The sequence below is a fragment of the Sphaeramia orbicularis genome, chromosome 13 (genome assembly GCF_902148855.1).
Source record: "Sphaeramia orbicularis chromosome 13, fSphaOr1.1, whole genome shotgun sequence".
NCBI lineage: Eukaryota > Metazoa > Chordata > Actinopteri > Kurtiformes > Apogonidae > Sphaeramia > Sphaeramia orbicularis.
In genome coordinates this window covers 31,013,345-31,028,998 of record NC_043969.1, presented here as the reverse complement: position 1 = coordinate 31,028,998, position 15,654 = coordinate 31,013,345, and the positions used below count along the sequence as shown (strand labels likewise).

General features: G+C 39.3%; 1 protein-coding gene across 4 annotated transcripts in view; it reads right to left on the bottom strand.

Annotated features, from left to right (window-relative positions):
- igsf9ba (immunoglobulin superfamily, member 9Ba) overlaps positions 1-15,439 on the bottom strand; it is a 70,966-nt gene extending 55,527 nt beyond the window's left edge. For all 4 annotated transcript variants that reach the window (XM_030152442.1, XM_030152443.1, XM_030152444.1 and 1 more), the window contains exons 1-2: positions 15,175-15,439; positions 225-422 (exon numbers count right to left, since the gene is read on the bottom strand). In XM_030152442.1, the coding sequence (XP_030008302.1) occupies positions 225-422; positions 15,175-15,238 (262 nt within the window). In that variant the 5' untranslated portion in view covers positions 15,239-15,439. The remainder of the gene's footprint in view (positions 1-224; positions 423-15,174) is intronic.
- Positions 15,440-15,654: the final 215 nt, after the last annotated feature.

The following is a 15,654-nucleotide window of genomic DNA, read 5'->3' as shown; positions in this document are numbered from 1 at the left end:
CTTTCTACACATTCAGAAAATGTCACACATATCTGTGTTTTGGGGTTTTGGAACAGATTAAAACATTCAAATTGTTGTGAATGTTAAAGTTTACGCAAAAGATTTTGTGTCACATTTTGGATGTATTGACGTGCTCTAAGTAATGTTACAGTCGTTTTATTAAGGGTGTGAGGACAATACAAATGATCAGAACATTTATGAAAACACATCCGCAGATATCTTACCAGTGTACTCTGGATCCACATGAGGAGGGTAGAAGCGAAAGTTGATGAAGAAGGGAATAGGCACTCCAAACTTGAACCACTCCACCACATAGGGGGGCTGCTGGCCGTCCAGGGGAGGGGACACGTCACACCCCAGGATCACGCTCTCTCCGGCGCGCGCCGTCACAAACCGGGGCTCCTCTCTCACTCCGTGGGCACCTTCAGTCAGAGGAAAAACAGGGTTTACTACGGCTGCATACTTTAATGTTTATTTCAGCTAGGCTGGAGTCTGAAATGCAAGAGAATAAAATTCACTAATGTTTGTCTGCACAGAATTCCTGCAGACTAAGCAAGAATATCTACTGTAGGTTATCCAAGACTAATTTACAAACAATAATTAGAAAGCAATTTAGGTCCATTGATGAAACTACCACATATTGGAATCACATTTTCCTCAAGGCACGTAAACCTTTCCTGGTCTAGAATCAGACAGCTGCACAGATTCTGAATCGTCACCATGTAAACCTTTTAACCTTTCATCAGCTTTCTTCATCTGTCCACGAAATGGCCAATCGTCATCTGTCACCTGCATCTGCTGGTGAGTGTTTTGTGGTTGTGCCATACTGTACTGTAAATGAGCTGCCAAAGGGTTCCATTGATCATAGTTGGCTGCAGCTCAGATGAGCTTTACTATGAGCACCACCAGTCCTGGCGTTTAGCCACGAATGTCCAGGCATGCTGCCGAGCGTTGACCTATCAGATGACTGAAAGGTCGGTATACCTGCCTCAGCAGAACACTTACTCTGGGAATGGATTTTCTCCAGCTGCCACCCCCGCTTTCATTGAACCGGCTGTATCTCCACCGTCAGTGCAAGCATGACTACCCGCCCTCGCCCAGGGGGAAAATCGCTTCAGGGATCAAGAGACATGCTGACGTTTCACTCTAGAGAAGCACCAGCTGAATAACTTAACACTTTCATTAGCAGTTTCATTTGCATTACCAGGCTAATTTTTACATGAACAATAAATACTTTGGAATGTGGAGGTATTATGGGCTCAGGATGGAAGCAGCATCAGACATACCTTCTGAAATTACCTTCTGTCTACTCTTTGAAATGTTCCAACACTACTACTTTTGTGTGACATGGAAATTTAATATGAAGTGCAAACGCTTTGCTGCAAATGCTTTTTCAGCGATGTAAGTTGGAATTAAAACCCAAATATTTTCACCCATTTGGTCTGTGTGAAAAATAATGCTTGAACTCCATCACCAAAGGCCATATGCATCCCTTAGTGATTGTGTTTACCAGTTTAATCTGCATTATCCTGTGATAGAGTTAATCCACTTTATTCGTTTCAGCCAGAGCAGATTCTGAACTGAAGCAGAGCAGATTTAATCAAATTACACTTTTTAAAGTGGAGATGTGGTCTGCCAGTTACAAGCCTTAGTTTTGGAATCTGCTTTGCCAGTGTGCCTCGTGGTAAAAAGGGAAAAATGTGGTAGCTATGCTATGCTAGCCAGAGCTCTAATAAGCAACACCAAATAAAATACATGTGCATGACTCAGTGAATGCCACATGACCATTTGACAGCCCAGTAGGTCTTTGATGAAAGCCAGGAATACAAATCCTTAGACAGAATTTGAATCAACACAGCCTTCCATGCATATTATGAGTGAAAAAGTTGACTATCCAATGTCCATCAAAACCACACATAATCATGTGGAGCATCAACAAACACATTTTTTATCAATACAATGAAACTATAACATGCATAAGGACATCTGAGAATGATTGCTGCAGAGACCATCCACAGGCATGACACTGCCCTGCAGTCTGCACAAACCATGAGCTTTTAATGCATCTGAAGTAACCTGTATAGTCATAAACATAAAAAAAATCTGATATCTCCTTATATCTCCTTAAGCAATCCTTTTAGTCTTGAAAAGAGTCTGAAATTCACACCTGAGCATGCTTCACTGCATCCTGATTTAAACACCTTTCAAAGAGATTTTAATCACCACTTTCAACACCTCATACAGGGATTATAATGAGGCATATGGCACTGATGTTTTTCCTTCTAATTCTCCTTGTTCTTTTCTTTTATGTAAAAGTAAATATCAGTTCTAGAGCTTCAAAAAATATTAAACTCAAAGCACAGTTGCTGCTTACCATGATAATGATATGATAAAGACCTCAAATGTGTTTTGTCTTGATTTACAGTTGAAAACAGTCCCTGACAAAAGCCTTGTCCTTTATCCACGTTATAGGAACAACAAATAATAACTTGACTTGTAGTTAATCAGCTGGAATCAGGAATGGCTTATATGAGAGAAAACCCATTTAGAATATTCTTATACCAAAATAAAGTTTTGTATCATTCATTGAGTTTTATCATTTAACTGGGACAGAAAGATCAGATTTTGCTTGGACAAAAAAATCTTGGCACATATAAAAATAATGTAAAAATTATACGCATACTTTGTTTTGAACACACAAACATGCTACAAGTCATGGTGCCTTGGAAAAAATAATTAATGTTGTGCATGACTCCCATGAGCTTGGAGGACTGCATCCATATGTCTCAGCAACTCAAATAAGTTATTGATGAAGTCATCTGGAATGGCAAAGAAGGCAGTCTTGCAGGACTCCCAGAGTTCATCAAGATTCTTCAGTTTCGTCTTTCAAGCCTCCTTGTTCGTCTTAGCCCAGACATGCTCAATACTGTACATGTCTGATGACTAGGGTGGCCAATCCTGGAGAACTCTGACCTTCTTTGCTTTCAGGAACTTCAATGTAGAGGCTGAATTACAAGGAGCACCATCCCGATGCAGAATTTGCCCTCTTTTGTGGTTTGGAATGTAACGGGCAGCAAAAATGTCCTGATACTTCAGGCTGTTGATGTTGCCACACACTGCAGATCTCTCACACACTCCCATACTGGTTGTAATCTCAAACCATGATTTGTCTTCCACTTAACTAAACTGTTTTCTGGGTGAATCTTGGGTCCATGCAGGTTCCAACAAGTCTTTTGCAGTATTTGCAATGACTGGGATGCAGTTCAATGGATGATTCACCAGAAAAATTAACCTTCTTTCCTCTGTCCATACTTTCCACAAGCTGTCTTTAGGCAACAAGACTTCTGTCAATGAGGAAAATCCACTGTATGCAATCACATTGTTCAGTATTATAATGACTAGTGATAAACAAACTAACCTTGCAGCTGCCACCAAACTGACACCAATTAATTTGTGGGTGGCTGATGGCTGGCTGAGGCTGCAGGCTGATTGGCCAATCAGTATGAATGCACATCCATGTATCCAGGGCACAGATAGTATAGGAGATAGGAAACCTCCATTGCAAAGCATAGTATTGATGTAAACAAGATCATCAGCTATGGGGTTCTTCATTAGTAGGACAATTATGAGACTATCAACAATTTTAACAGAACTTAAAGCTGCAGTGCTGCATAGTTTTTTGGCCTTACTGAACAGAAAAATCATAATTACGGTATGTATTACATGTGGTCTGACACGAATTAAGGATTCTACCAACTCCTGCAGACTCTATGATGCAGATATCAGATATTGCCTAATCACAGATGTTTTCAAATAGGCAAAGGGAGTAAATAGGTGACTGACAGCTGTAATTAATGACCACTCATCTCATACTTTACTGCTCTACTCTATGGCTTGACATGGAAGCTTGGACATCTTTTTCTACAGAAGCCTGAAACATTATTAATTTATTTATCTTTATATTTAGTCTTATGATTTGGACTGAGAGGAGAGAGCTACAGAAGGAAGGTATGTGTTTTCACGTTCTGGCAGTTTTCCCTCTGATTTTGGCTTCTGCAGCTCTGAATGAAGACTAACGTAGAGATAAAAAACAAAAAAGATCTGAGTGAACATAGGATTAATTTCAAAATATAAAATGCATCATGAAGTTTTTAATACATGTCCCCGGAAGAGCTGGAGGAGGTGTCTGGGGAGAGGGAAGTCTGGGCATCCCTGCTTAGACTGTTGCCCCTGTGACCTGGCCCCGGATAAGCAGAAGACAATGGATGGATGGAAGTTTTTAATATTTGATGAATATATTACAAAAAAATCAAAAACTAAAACCAGCTAATTTAGCTTTCTTTTTTTGTTTTACAGCTGCTGCACACACAACCCCTAAGACCTAAACAGTCGCATCTACCAACAGCATCTACTGAACCTACTTTTGAACCACTAATGCTAGAAATAGATGCAAAATAATTCAGGAAAAATGCAATTTATCAGCATTTTAGAGTTATCAGATGTGTCTTTTTTGGACGTTCTGAGGCTTCATAGTGAACATGAACACTATCATTTTCTGCCGCATTGATTCTCGTGCAGAAAATCATGTAGTTTGACAATAGAAGAGGTGTTAGAAACTGTTTTTTATGTTCAGTTAATGAAATATTTTTGCTGAAAAAATTTGTTTTTCTTCAGATTTCTCGGATTTGATATAATAACCTTTGAATAGGAAAACACCTGGTGAAAAATGCAAAATTCAGGGGATAATATTAGAATAAATGGTGATAAATCACTCAGGAAAAGTTAAATGTGGAAGTAGAATGTAGTTCCAGGTCTTTAAAGGTTAAATGATCATTTTAACTTGCTCCTAAAAACATACTAATGTTGCAGTACAAGAGCATATTTCTTCGATGAGCAGATTTTCATCTGATGGGTCAAATGTTGAGTGTGAATGCATTACACAGGTACATTACTCCCCTTATTTGTAGTATTTTGACGTAAATATTCAGGGCACAGTGACAATGATAGTCCAGTTCTCGGTCCAGTACAGTCTACTCTGGCCATGACAAGAAACAGAGCAGACTCCCATCCATAATCAGACACACTGGAAACATTGTTTGGTTTGAGTAAGTAGAGTCACTTGACATGAAGCACAAGCTCAAACAGTGCATGCTGCTGAAATCCATTGTTTCTCTGCAGACAGCTCAGGTTGCATAAGTGTAGGCTGCAGGTTCAGGTTTCTGGATCCTGGTCGTGTGAAAAGCACATCTTGACAGTGAAGGCGATAAAGACTTGAGATAATATATGACAGAGCTAATAATTCTAAAATCTCTTTATGAGATCCTCATGAGGGGACAATCAGCACATGCTTGGTCACAGCTTTTGCCATTTTCATTTCCTTAATGGAGGCCCGCTGACCCACTGGGGTTTACGGGGGCTTATTCAGGGGAAAATATGTATGCTGTCAACAACACATAAATGTGATACGATGCTCTGTGCTTTATTTTAGCTCCGAGTTCTTCCAAAAACACCACAGTAGATGTGAAAGGGATCGATCCAGCCAAGAAATGATGGCAGATTAAGAGGGCTTTGGCACTGTAAAAGTCAACCCAACACAAGTTTGCAAAGCGAAGCTGAACTCCTCCAAATACATGAAGGTAGCGATCTGTTGAGTAAGATCTGAATTAGTCAAACAGCGAATAAATCCAGGAGACCAATATGTTTTATGTATCTATCCTCAGCTTATAGTGGATTTACTGCTATGATTGTGAATTCCTAAAGAGTAACATTTCAGTCTGCTGTCACATAAATCATCTAACTGAAGGCAGTTCATGTACAAAAGCAAAATACAGGAGGAATAATTCTTCAGTGTTTGGCAGAGGTTAAACAGAGAACGCCTCAGGAAGTTAGTCTGAGTACGTTGCTCTTGCTCACTAAGTAATTATAATAATCTTTACGGATGCCTTATTAAACAGGTGTTTTAATTCTTTACTAAAAAAATAAAGTATTATTCAGGCATAGATGAAAAATATGAACTTAATGAAGTAAGAAAACAAAATAGAAAGACAACATTAACTGACGCAAGAAACATCGTCTTCAATTGAATAAGAGGTGTTTGTTTGAAGTCAATCAGCAGCTGTTCAGATCAGCTCATGAATCACTACAATGGGGATGCGGGGGGTTAAATACATGAGAGATTCCAACTCAGAACGTGTTCAAGTGGCAGTAGCTGAAAATGGGTCTCACACAATATGTACAATACGTGTGCACTGTATTTCCAGTAACGGTCACAGATTTGTACAGTAAATAGACTCTCAAAGCAATTTTAGGCAATAATCAGGCGGAACAGAGCCTGCGAAATGTCTTGAAATAAATGAGGTTCAATAACACGCTAAATGTTGAGAGAAAATACTGAGAGAAAACATAAAAACCAAGGGAGTTCATGCAGAGTCAATTTCTTTAGAGCAATACTTAAGGTTTCTGGTCCGGAGTGCTTAAACTTGTTTCTTGACACTAGTACAAGTAAAATCTAATATTTAGCTCATGCTTAAATTCAGTTGTGTGTATGAGTGATGGTAACCATTGCTCATCATTGTGATTCTGTAATAGATACTACAGAGTTGAGAACCGGTGTTTGTCTCATTGTGAAGAGGATATGAGGGTCGCTTTATGTTGGACAGAGCTCTTGATGTAGAGGATGTAATGGAATATAGACTGGACGAAGGCTAAATCTCAAGGACGTGCAGCCACTGGGCTGGATGGGCCACTGACGGGGCGGTAATTGAATGCCAGCCTGCATGTGCTGAAGGTCACATCAGAGAATGGCCTGAGAGTGTGTGTGTGTGCGTGTGTGTATGTTGGTGTGCTGTCCGTGTGTGTATATGTATGTGCAGAGGTGATACTGGGGTGATACTTGTATGCATCTGTACATATCGCTGTTAATCTGGGTCTGTAAAATTCACATATACAACATCTCTACACCAGACTGCAAACATACTGCAAACTGACGCTGTTCTGAAATGGATACTACAGATGCACTGAACGCTAACAGATTCCAAACCTACACAGTAATTTAGAGTCACAGAATACTTTTCCAGGCACGGCAGCATACTGGTATCATAGTTTTGATCACATTTAGGATATTGGGGATAGGGCCTGATTATGAATCCACTTTAAACACATGATTCTGAAAGTTATTTGGGTGACTTATTGGAAATTGTTTTGTTTCTACCTTTAACTGGATATGGATTCAGCTTCTCTGTCTGACTGAATGATGACACAATATCCTCTTTCACAGGAGACATTTTGAGAAGTTACAATACAGAAAGCACATTTTCATGATGGCTACATTTTCTACAACTGCCTTGGTTTCATGATCATGCCATTTGTCTGAGTTCCTTTCTGTCTCACCAATACATATGAAAACAACTAATTTCAATAGTATCAAGATTAATTTACACATTTATGCATTCTGACTGTTTGATTTATTGAAAGACTGATTATTGGCAGTATCTATCTATCTATCTATCTATCTATCTATCTATCTATCTATCTATCTATCTATCTATCTATCTATCTATCTATCTATCTATCTATCTATCTATCTAATAAAAAATAATCACTCTTCGATTTGAAAAATAATCAAATGAGCTAATTGCTGATTTAAAATTCCTGATTTTTGTCATTTTACACTTAGAATTGACATGAAAAAGTATAAAAAACATCATATTTAAGACACTACAGACTGTCAAATTAGGACATTTTTACATGAGTTACACTAATATTATTAATCAAGTACAAAATGGTCATTTTATACCAAAAGGTAATTTGTCTAAATTAAAGGGGTCATATTTTGCTAAACCCACTTTTATTAGTCTTTGGTACATTTATTTGTGTATTTGGACCCTAATAGTTCAAAAAGTTTGAATTTGAACCCTCCAGGTGCTGCAAAGCTATCTTTATATTCATTTTGGCAAAAACTGAGTGGATTTCTACAACCTGTTTTAATTTCTGCTTAATTTGTTACGTCTATAACTAGTTACGTCATGACATTTGCACATATAAGGTCAAGACTTCCAACGAACATTTCTCAGAGTACGACATCATTGTTTGTCAGCGGCAGTGGCTGTAGTCCATACTGAAAATATGTCCAAACTCTGAGCCGATTACCTAAAATGTTCAGTTGTTGGTTGAATGGGACAGAGCACCACAGCTAACAACCTGGAGGGGGTGGGGTGTGAAGTAGCTCACATATATTTAGCCAGCGCTCAAAACGCACTTTCTGGTGTCATTACTCAGATATAGGGTTGAAGATGGACCTGTGGAGTTGAATTAATGAAGAATTCAGACCCAAGCAGAGCATTTACAGTTTATGTAGACCACAGGGAAATGTTTTAAAATGCATAATTCCATCTAAAAAAACAAAATATCACTCCTTTAAACTCACCAATCCACAATCAATACAACTCTTAGTAAACATAAAACCATATCTGCCCTTTCTGATTACACCTCCTTTTACATAACACACATGCATTGCTAACTGCTAAGATCGAGTGCATTACAGAACTATTTTAGACCTAGACTGCAGAACCAGAAGGTGTTCTCCCGCCCTATAAGACAATGACCTCAGTGTCCATTACTTCACTTCTGTTCATGGGCACTGCAAGATAGATGTGGTCTCTTCATTATTTAGCTCTATTTAATAGCAAAGGTCTCCTCACCCCCCTGTGATGGACAATACCAGGTCAGGGATGTAATGGACCTGTTCTCACACATACAGAAGTGAGACAGAGGTAGAAAAGGGTGGAAAGGCATGGATGAATCAGAGAAACAGGGGATCACATGCATCTATGAAATCCATCAGCTGTGTTTTTGCAAATTTTTCATCACTTACAGTCGTTTTTACACTTATATTGCACATCTACAATTATATGCACCAGGGGAATTGCTTAGACACTGTCAAAAAAACATCTGAGTGTAAAAACTTATTTAAGTCTGTAAAATGAGAACATAGCTTAAAAATAAAGCTAAAGATTTACACAGTAATTTTGTTTAGTTACAATGGGCAAAATGTATTTCAGAGCCAGTACTAAAGTCAAAGTAACGGTATTATGGTACAGTATTGATTACATCTCCTTATGATGGTGTTAAATACACCAATAAAACACCTATATGCATAAGCCCAAAAAGGTGAAATGAACTTAAAGCCATATGATAGTTACTATATTACATGCAAGCAGCTCAGCCACACACAGGCATCAGCTCTTCATATCTTTCAATCTATATATCCACTTCCACATACTGTAATTCCCATTCACTCCCTCCCTCACTCTCAAGCTTTAGTTTGACACAAGTGGGCTCAATGTGGATGCAACATTTATCCTCAGTAATATAAGTACGTCTTTGGCAGATGCATGTAAGTGTTGTTAAAAAAAATAGAGGAAAAATGTGCAATATCCAGGGTTCAGCTTTCTTTTTAGGTACATGAAAAGGCTCTCTGACTAAAGACAAAGAAAGACTGGCATGCCCAACATCATTATTCATGATATCAAATGAAAAATTACTTTGAACTCATCTCCATGTTTCCTTATTGAATATTTTTATCAGACTTTGCAACAAAAAGATTCATCTCACAGGAAAATATCTTAATTTGAGAGTCAATTGCATGACATCATCGTATCCTCACATGATATCTGTATTATTATGTGGTAATAACTGTGCATATTTTTAAAGAGATGAGGATGCAGCGTCCGGGAGAGCAGCCCATCCAACCAGACCCACATGATCAGAAAAACTGGCTTTCCCAGAATGCTGCAGGCTTTGTTTGCAAGGAGACTCCGCTGGGACTGGACTGGCTGAGGGAGGCAAGCATAGAGGGGAGGAAGAGGAGGGGGGAACAAGGGAGGGGGCATCACCAGAAAGAGCTGGCACATGCCCAGTACTGAGAGACTGCCATCCACAGCTTGAGTGCAGGCCCTTTTCTAAGCTCATTACTAAGCTTTACTCTCATGATTGTGAGCGAGTAAGTACAGCATAGCAAAAAAAAAAAAAAATTAACAGGAGAGATGAGGCTGTGCTGTATGTTTGCTGACCGAGTCAAGGGAGATAATTCAGCAAAGAAGAACTAGTGAAGTAAATATTTTAAACATTATAAATCAGTTTGGATTGGTTACACTGGAAAAAGCTGGTTACAAAGAAGATTAGAAATGTCACAAAGTAATTTCTTGCAGAGGAATTTCTCTTTTCACTGGACAAAATGAAACAGGGGTGTGAAGTAGCTAAAGGGTTTTTATAAAATTGTGCAGTTTTTCACTTACAGATGTCGGCATAACACTACGTGCAATAACAGGTATCGATGAATGAAATAGCAATGTGATAATGGTGGTATGTCAGACACAGGTCAGGTGCAGTAGAGTGAGCTTTAGTTACAATGAGGCCACACACATCATACAGTAGCAGCAATTACTGCTCTGTCACTATAGCAACACACTGTACAGTATAAGGTGTAATGCCTACACAGAAACATTAATTACATATAGTACTCTGTCACTATGCAACAAATATCAACAATCATTGCTAACAGTAGTAGTCTACTACAGAGACTTTATTTGCATTTGTCTGCTGTTTGTTTGCTTCAGTCCAACAAACAGCCACTTTGCTAATTTATATCATTTACCAACAGGGAAAACACTGAGCATTATTGACGTGGCTTCCAATTTCCTTTATAGCTTGGATGTAAACTATCCAAATATAAATGTGTTCATAGCAGGCCAGTGCAGAGAGTACAGCTCACTTAAAATCATGCACTACAGAATTTTGCCAGTGTTTTATCTACTGCCCATCATTTGGTGGAACACACTGCATTACAGCCAGGACTTGAAGCTCTCAGAGGTCAAGACTCAAACAACTTGACCTGGCCCGCCTAATAAAATTGTCTTCAATCATTTTTCTACTGAAATGTGCGTCATTTAGACAAATACACTTAACAGAAAATGAAATATCTATTCTTTTCTATTCAACTAACATAGAACCAATCAGAAAACAATGTTAAACTGCATTGAAGAAGAGGTTTAAAAAACAATGATTGTCTCCTACATGCATTACGATCTCCAAATCTGTAAAATATATATATGTAAATTATATACATTATAAGTAATGAGGAGTAGTTAGTTACTTCACAAAATGTTTTTGTGAGTTTCTGAGATAAATATATGTGGTTAAATTACTGTGCGGCACAAATAGTGATTATATATTTTTTGAAAGAAAAAAAACTTGGTTCTACAATTTGACAATCACTCTTTTTGTTTCTTTGCACCTTTTTACAATGCAGGAAAGCCTTCTTTTGGCAGATTTCTGGTCCATGTGCAAAGCCACTGGGACAAATTTGAGAGAAATAACACTGAAGACAGGATGGCTTACAAGAAGTCTCAAAGTCTAGACAGACTGAGTATATTTTACTGTATACACTAGAAATTAGCTATTTTATGACATCTGTGTAGTCAACTATTGTGATTGGGCATTTTAAAAGTTACATTACATTTTATACAAAGTAGTATTTTTTTACTAAGCCATGCAAAGCGGTCTTTCACAGTGTGCTAGACAGTTCCAGACAGCCCAGCCTATCTGACCCACAATCAGAATCTGGACTCCAGAGACAGTAGGTGGACTTGCAGACACCGCCTCAACACTACTGGGAGGCCTCAACTACGTGAGTGACAGTTCTGACACCTTCACAAATACTGTCTGCTTCCACATCTTTTCTTTGAAGGAGTGTGCTTTTAGAAGAAACCCAGCAACAAGAGCAAATGTGCCAAGACATGGTTCATGAGGGAGAATGGGATTCTGTGAAACATCAAGGAGCAAGCTCACAAGCAGGGAATTACTGATGAATACCAACTGGCCAAAAGCCAGCTAAAAAAAGAAAAAAAAGAAAAAGAAAACACACTTAAAAACAGGAGGTCCCAGGACAGGACTGAGGGGAGAGTCAGTCTGCCATCAGTGACTGAAGCTGAAAATAGTCCTTCAAATATACCACTCCCCGACACTTGCCAATGACATTTAATTACTTCTATATTGCCATCAGCATCCCTCTTGCTTCACCTTGATTTGTTGCCAAGTCACCGTTGACTTTGTTGAACTAACCTAGAGTCTCCCTGACCATATGCTGCCTCCCTGATGAACACTTGGCACAAGGAAATATCTTTGACCATCCATTCAGCGCGACTGATTGCTCATACCTGAGCTACTTTGTCTTTCACTGACTGACGTCGTTAATTGGTTCCTTTAGGGAAAAGCCCTATCAGTACAGACGTCTGAGTTTATCATTTACATTTTCTCAACAGCTAGAGAATCTTTTTAATTAACAGTGTAGTATAAAGAAAAGCAGAGGTGACCACTTGCTAGGTTTTAATTAATATTTCAGAAAGATGAGGCCTACATCACAGTTTGTGAAAGTGGTTAATACATACATGTGATTAGCCACAGCCTCCTTTAAGAGTGTCAACTTGCCCCTATTTCATGTTTAACCATTAAAGCAGTGTATGACTTTTCTCACTAGTTTTTCCTCAAATCTGTCAAACCCAAGTGATAGCCTAACTGTCACTAATCCATTCGTCTTTCCATGCTTATGCACCTAAATCACTTCCCTCATGCAGAACAACTTCAAAGATGACGCCATCACACGCAGTCCGTTTGTTTACATATCAAAGTGATGCGTCACTCGGGCCTTTTCGGAAATTTTGTCGCGAAGTGCATTGTGGGAATGGGAATTCCACACAGCTGCAGCAACAACAAGCAATGTGTCGGCTACCGGGTCAGAAGAAATGGAAGGAATCACTGTAAGTCAATTGTCATCTTATAATACAGGGTGTGATTGTGAAAAACAATACGTAGACATCAGGCTTATCATGCACACCTCGCAAATGTACATGGTATGGCCAGGCCCTCATCGCTCACTCGCTCCTTACAGTACATGTATGATAAGCCTACACAATGACATATTCCGAAAATGCCATGAAACTGATGTCTAAGTATGGTTTTTCACAATCACACACCCTGTATTATAAGATGACAGTTGACTTACAGTGATTCCGTCCATTTCTTTGGACTCAGTAGTGGACATGGTTTCATTGCTCGTTGTCTCCATGTTTGTTGCTGCGCGGAATTCCCATTCCCACAATGCACTTCCCAAGAAAATTACCAAAAAGGCCCGAGTGACGCATCAGTTTGGTATGTAAACAAACGGACCACTTGTGATGTCATCTTTGAAGTTGTTCAACGTGAAGGAAGTGATTCAGGTGTGTAAGCACAGAAAGACTAATGGATTAGTGATAATTAAGCTATCACTGGGGTTTTACAAATTTGAAGAAACATTTGTGATGAAAGTCATACGCTGCTTTAAATTATTTGATCAAACAGTAAATCTATAGGTTAACACAACAGTGCACTCAACACTTGTGTCCCCAGAAAATGTCAGCTACAGTCTGACTTTACCGTGCACAGCAGCAAAATTGTTCCATACTGGATTTTCCTCCCAAAAAGCCCACACTAAACATCCAGTACAATTATGCATTTATGAGGGCCCTCTGAGACAATGAGCTGATAATGAATAATATAATATAATTTCAGAAACAGATCCATTAATTTGAAGGCATACTGAATGTCAAACACTTCAGTTTTTTACCACTAAAGAAAGATTTAACAACTGTGAAAAGTTATAACGATTTCAACAGAAAAACATGCAATCTGCAGCTTTGTATGAAATATCAGGTTTCTTTACTTACTTACACAGATGACTAAAAATAAACATGCTATGTAGTGCAAAACCATGTAGTGTCATATCATGAATGTGACTGTGCAGCTTAGAAATGTAAACTATGTAAGTACTGTAAGCTGATGATGACAAATAAGACAGTTAGAGTTGCTCAGACTGAGTTTTGACACTACATGCGGGCACTCTGTGATATAAGAAGTAGTAGGCTGTAATTTTCGGATTACCAACAGGCTAGGACATGATTTGTGACTCATTGTTGCAGCTTGCAACCCTGTTCATAGTAAATCACCAGCGCAGCACCAATACAGACAACACCTCTGGGTCGATAATATTAAGCCGATTTCATAAAATGGAGAATTTGTGCTTTAAACAATGATACTGTGAGAGGATCTGTGCTTGTAAATCAAATTTGTGCCATTGCATGAGAGTAAAATTTCATATTGTGCTTAGTTTAGACCTAGCTGGCATCACAGAGGAGCCAGACTTGTGAGCAGACCAGTTCTGACTGGGTATGAGGGGTCATTGGGATCAGTTACCAGGCGACAGCTTGGCACATGTCTCCCTCATCTGGACATGACTGGAAAAGCAAGGTTAAGTAAGTACATGGGTCAATACAGAGCTCAGGAAAAAAATATTAAACAAAAGGGATACTGTGCACAGTTTGTTGCTCCGGGAATGATTAGTCTATAAACCACTTAGATCAGCACTAGATGCGTCTTGCAGCCTGTATGTGCACCATGCATCACATACAACACAATGACCCTTTCCACATCCAACGTGAAAATCAGTATATGAATTCCATGCATGTATCAACGTGCTATGTCATATTCAAGAGTGCATTTTATCTGACACGTGATGCATTATTTAGTTACTTTTCCATCTTGAGGGCTGAGACGGTCACACCCCTCTCTGGAGAACTCAAATGGGACTGCTTGCTATGATACGTTGCACACATTTCCCCTCAGCAGCGCTACCATTATTTCCATTCTGCTCGTCGTTTTTTTCTTTTTTTTTTCTTTTTCTTTCTTTCTTTCTTTCTTACTTTCTTTTTTTGTATTAGACAAATGAGCCTTAAATGAATCACAGTACAGGCCTTACCCACAGCCACAGCCATGTCTACACACTCACACATCTTTGTAATGGTCAACCATTGTTGGACAGTAGATTTTGGTATGTTAATTATCCCATGAGCTGGGCCATTTCAAAACAATCATTGTTGCTCTGATGTGAATTAAGCAGGGCTGAACTTTCACGTGACATATCAGATATGCAGCCATTTGTTAGAATGAAATAGCCCCACAGTCCATATGACCTAACATACAAAAAAAATGTCATGCGATTGCACAAAACAGCACCATGCGCACACGAAGACACCACAAATCATATGCTATGTGCGGCACAAGATATATTGCACTTCAACTCACCTTGAGCGGCCGTTCCTCTGGTGCTGAATACACTTGCTATCAGAGTGGCCACATACCAAATCATAGTACTATTGCCGACCAGCTATTACCACGCAAAGTGCCCCGTTCAACCAATCTCTCATATTCGACCTTGCACCACACGGTCTCTTAGCAAAATCCCTTTCTCATATCCTATTTTCTTTCCTCGTGGCGTTTCCCTTCATCCCTTCCCTCCCCCGTCCTTCCATCCGCATCCTCTCCCGAAGAGACAGAGCACCTGCACCGCCGCGTTTGTAGTAGACGGAGCCGTTTTACGAGCGCATAGTGAAACCAAGTGTGAGAATGCAGCCACAGGTCCGCCTCTTCTGTCATTGGATTGGTTGCTGATTGAGGCTTTGGGGCGTGTATTGGTTCCTCGTACGCCCCGCACCCGAATGACAGGAGAGCGTCCGTGCGCCGATTCAAGGTGAGTTGGAGCGTGCCGTAGTAGTGGAACCGCAG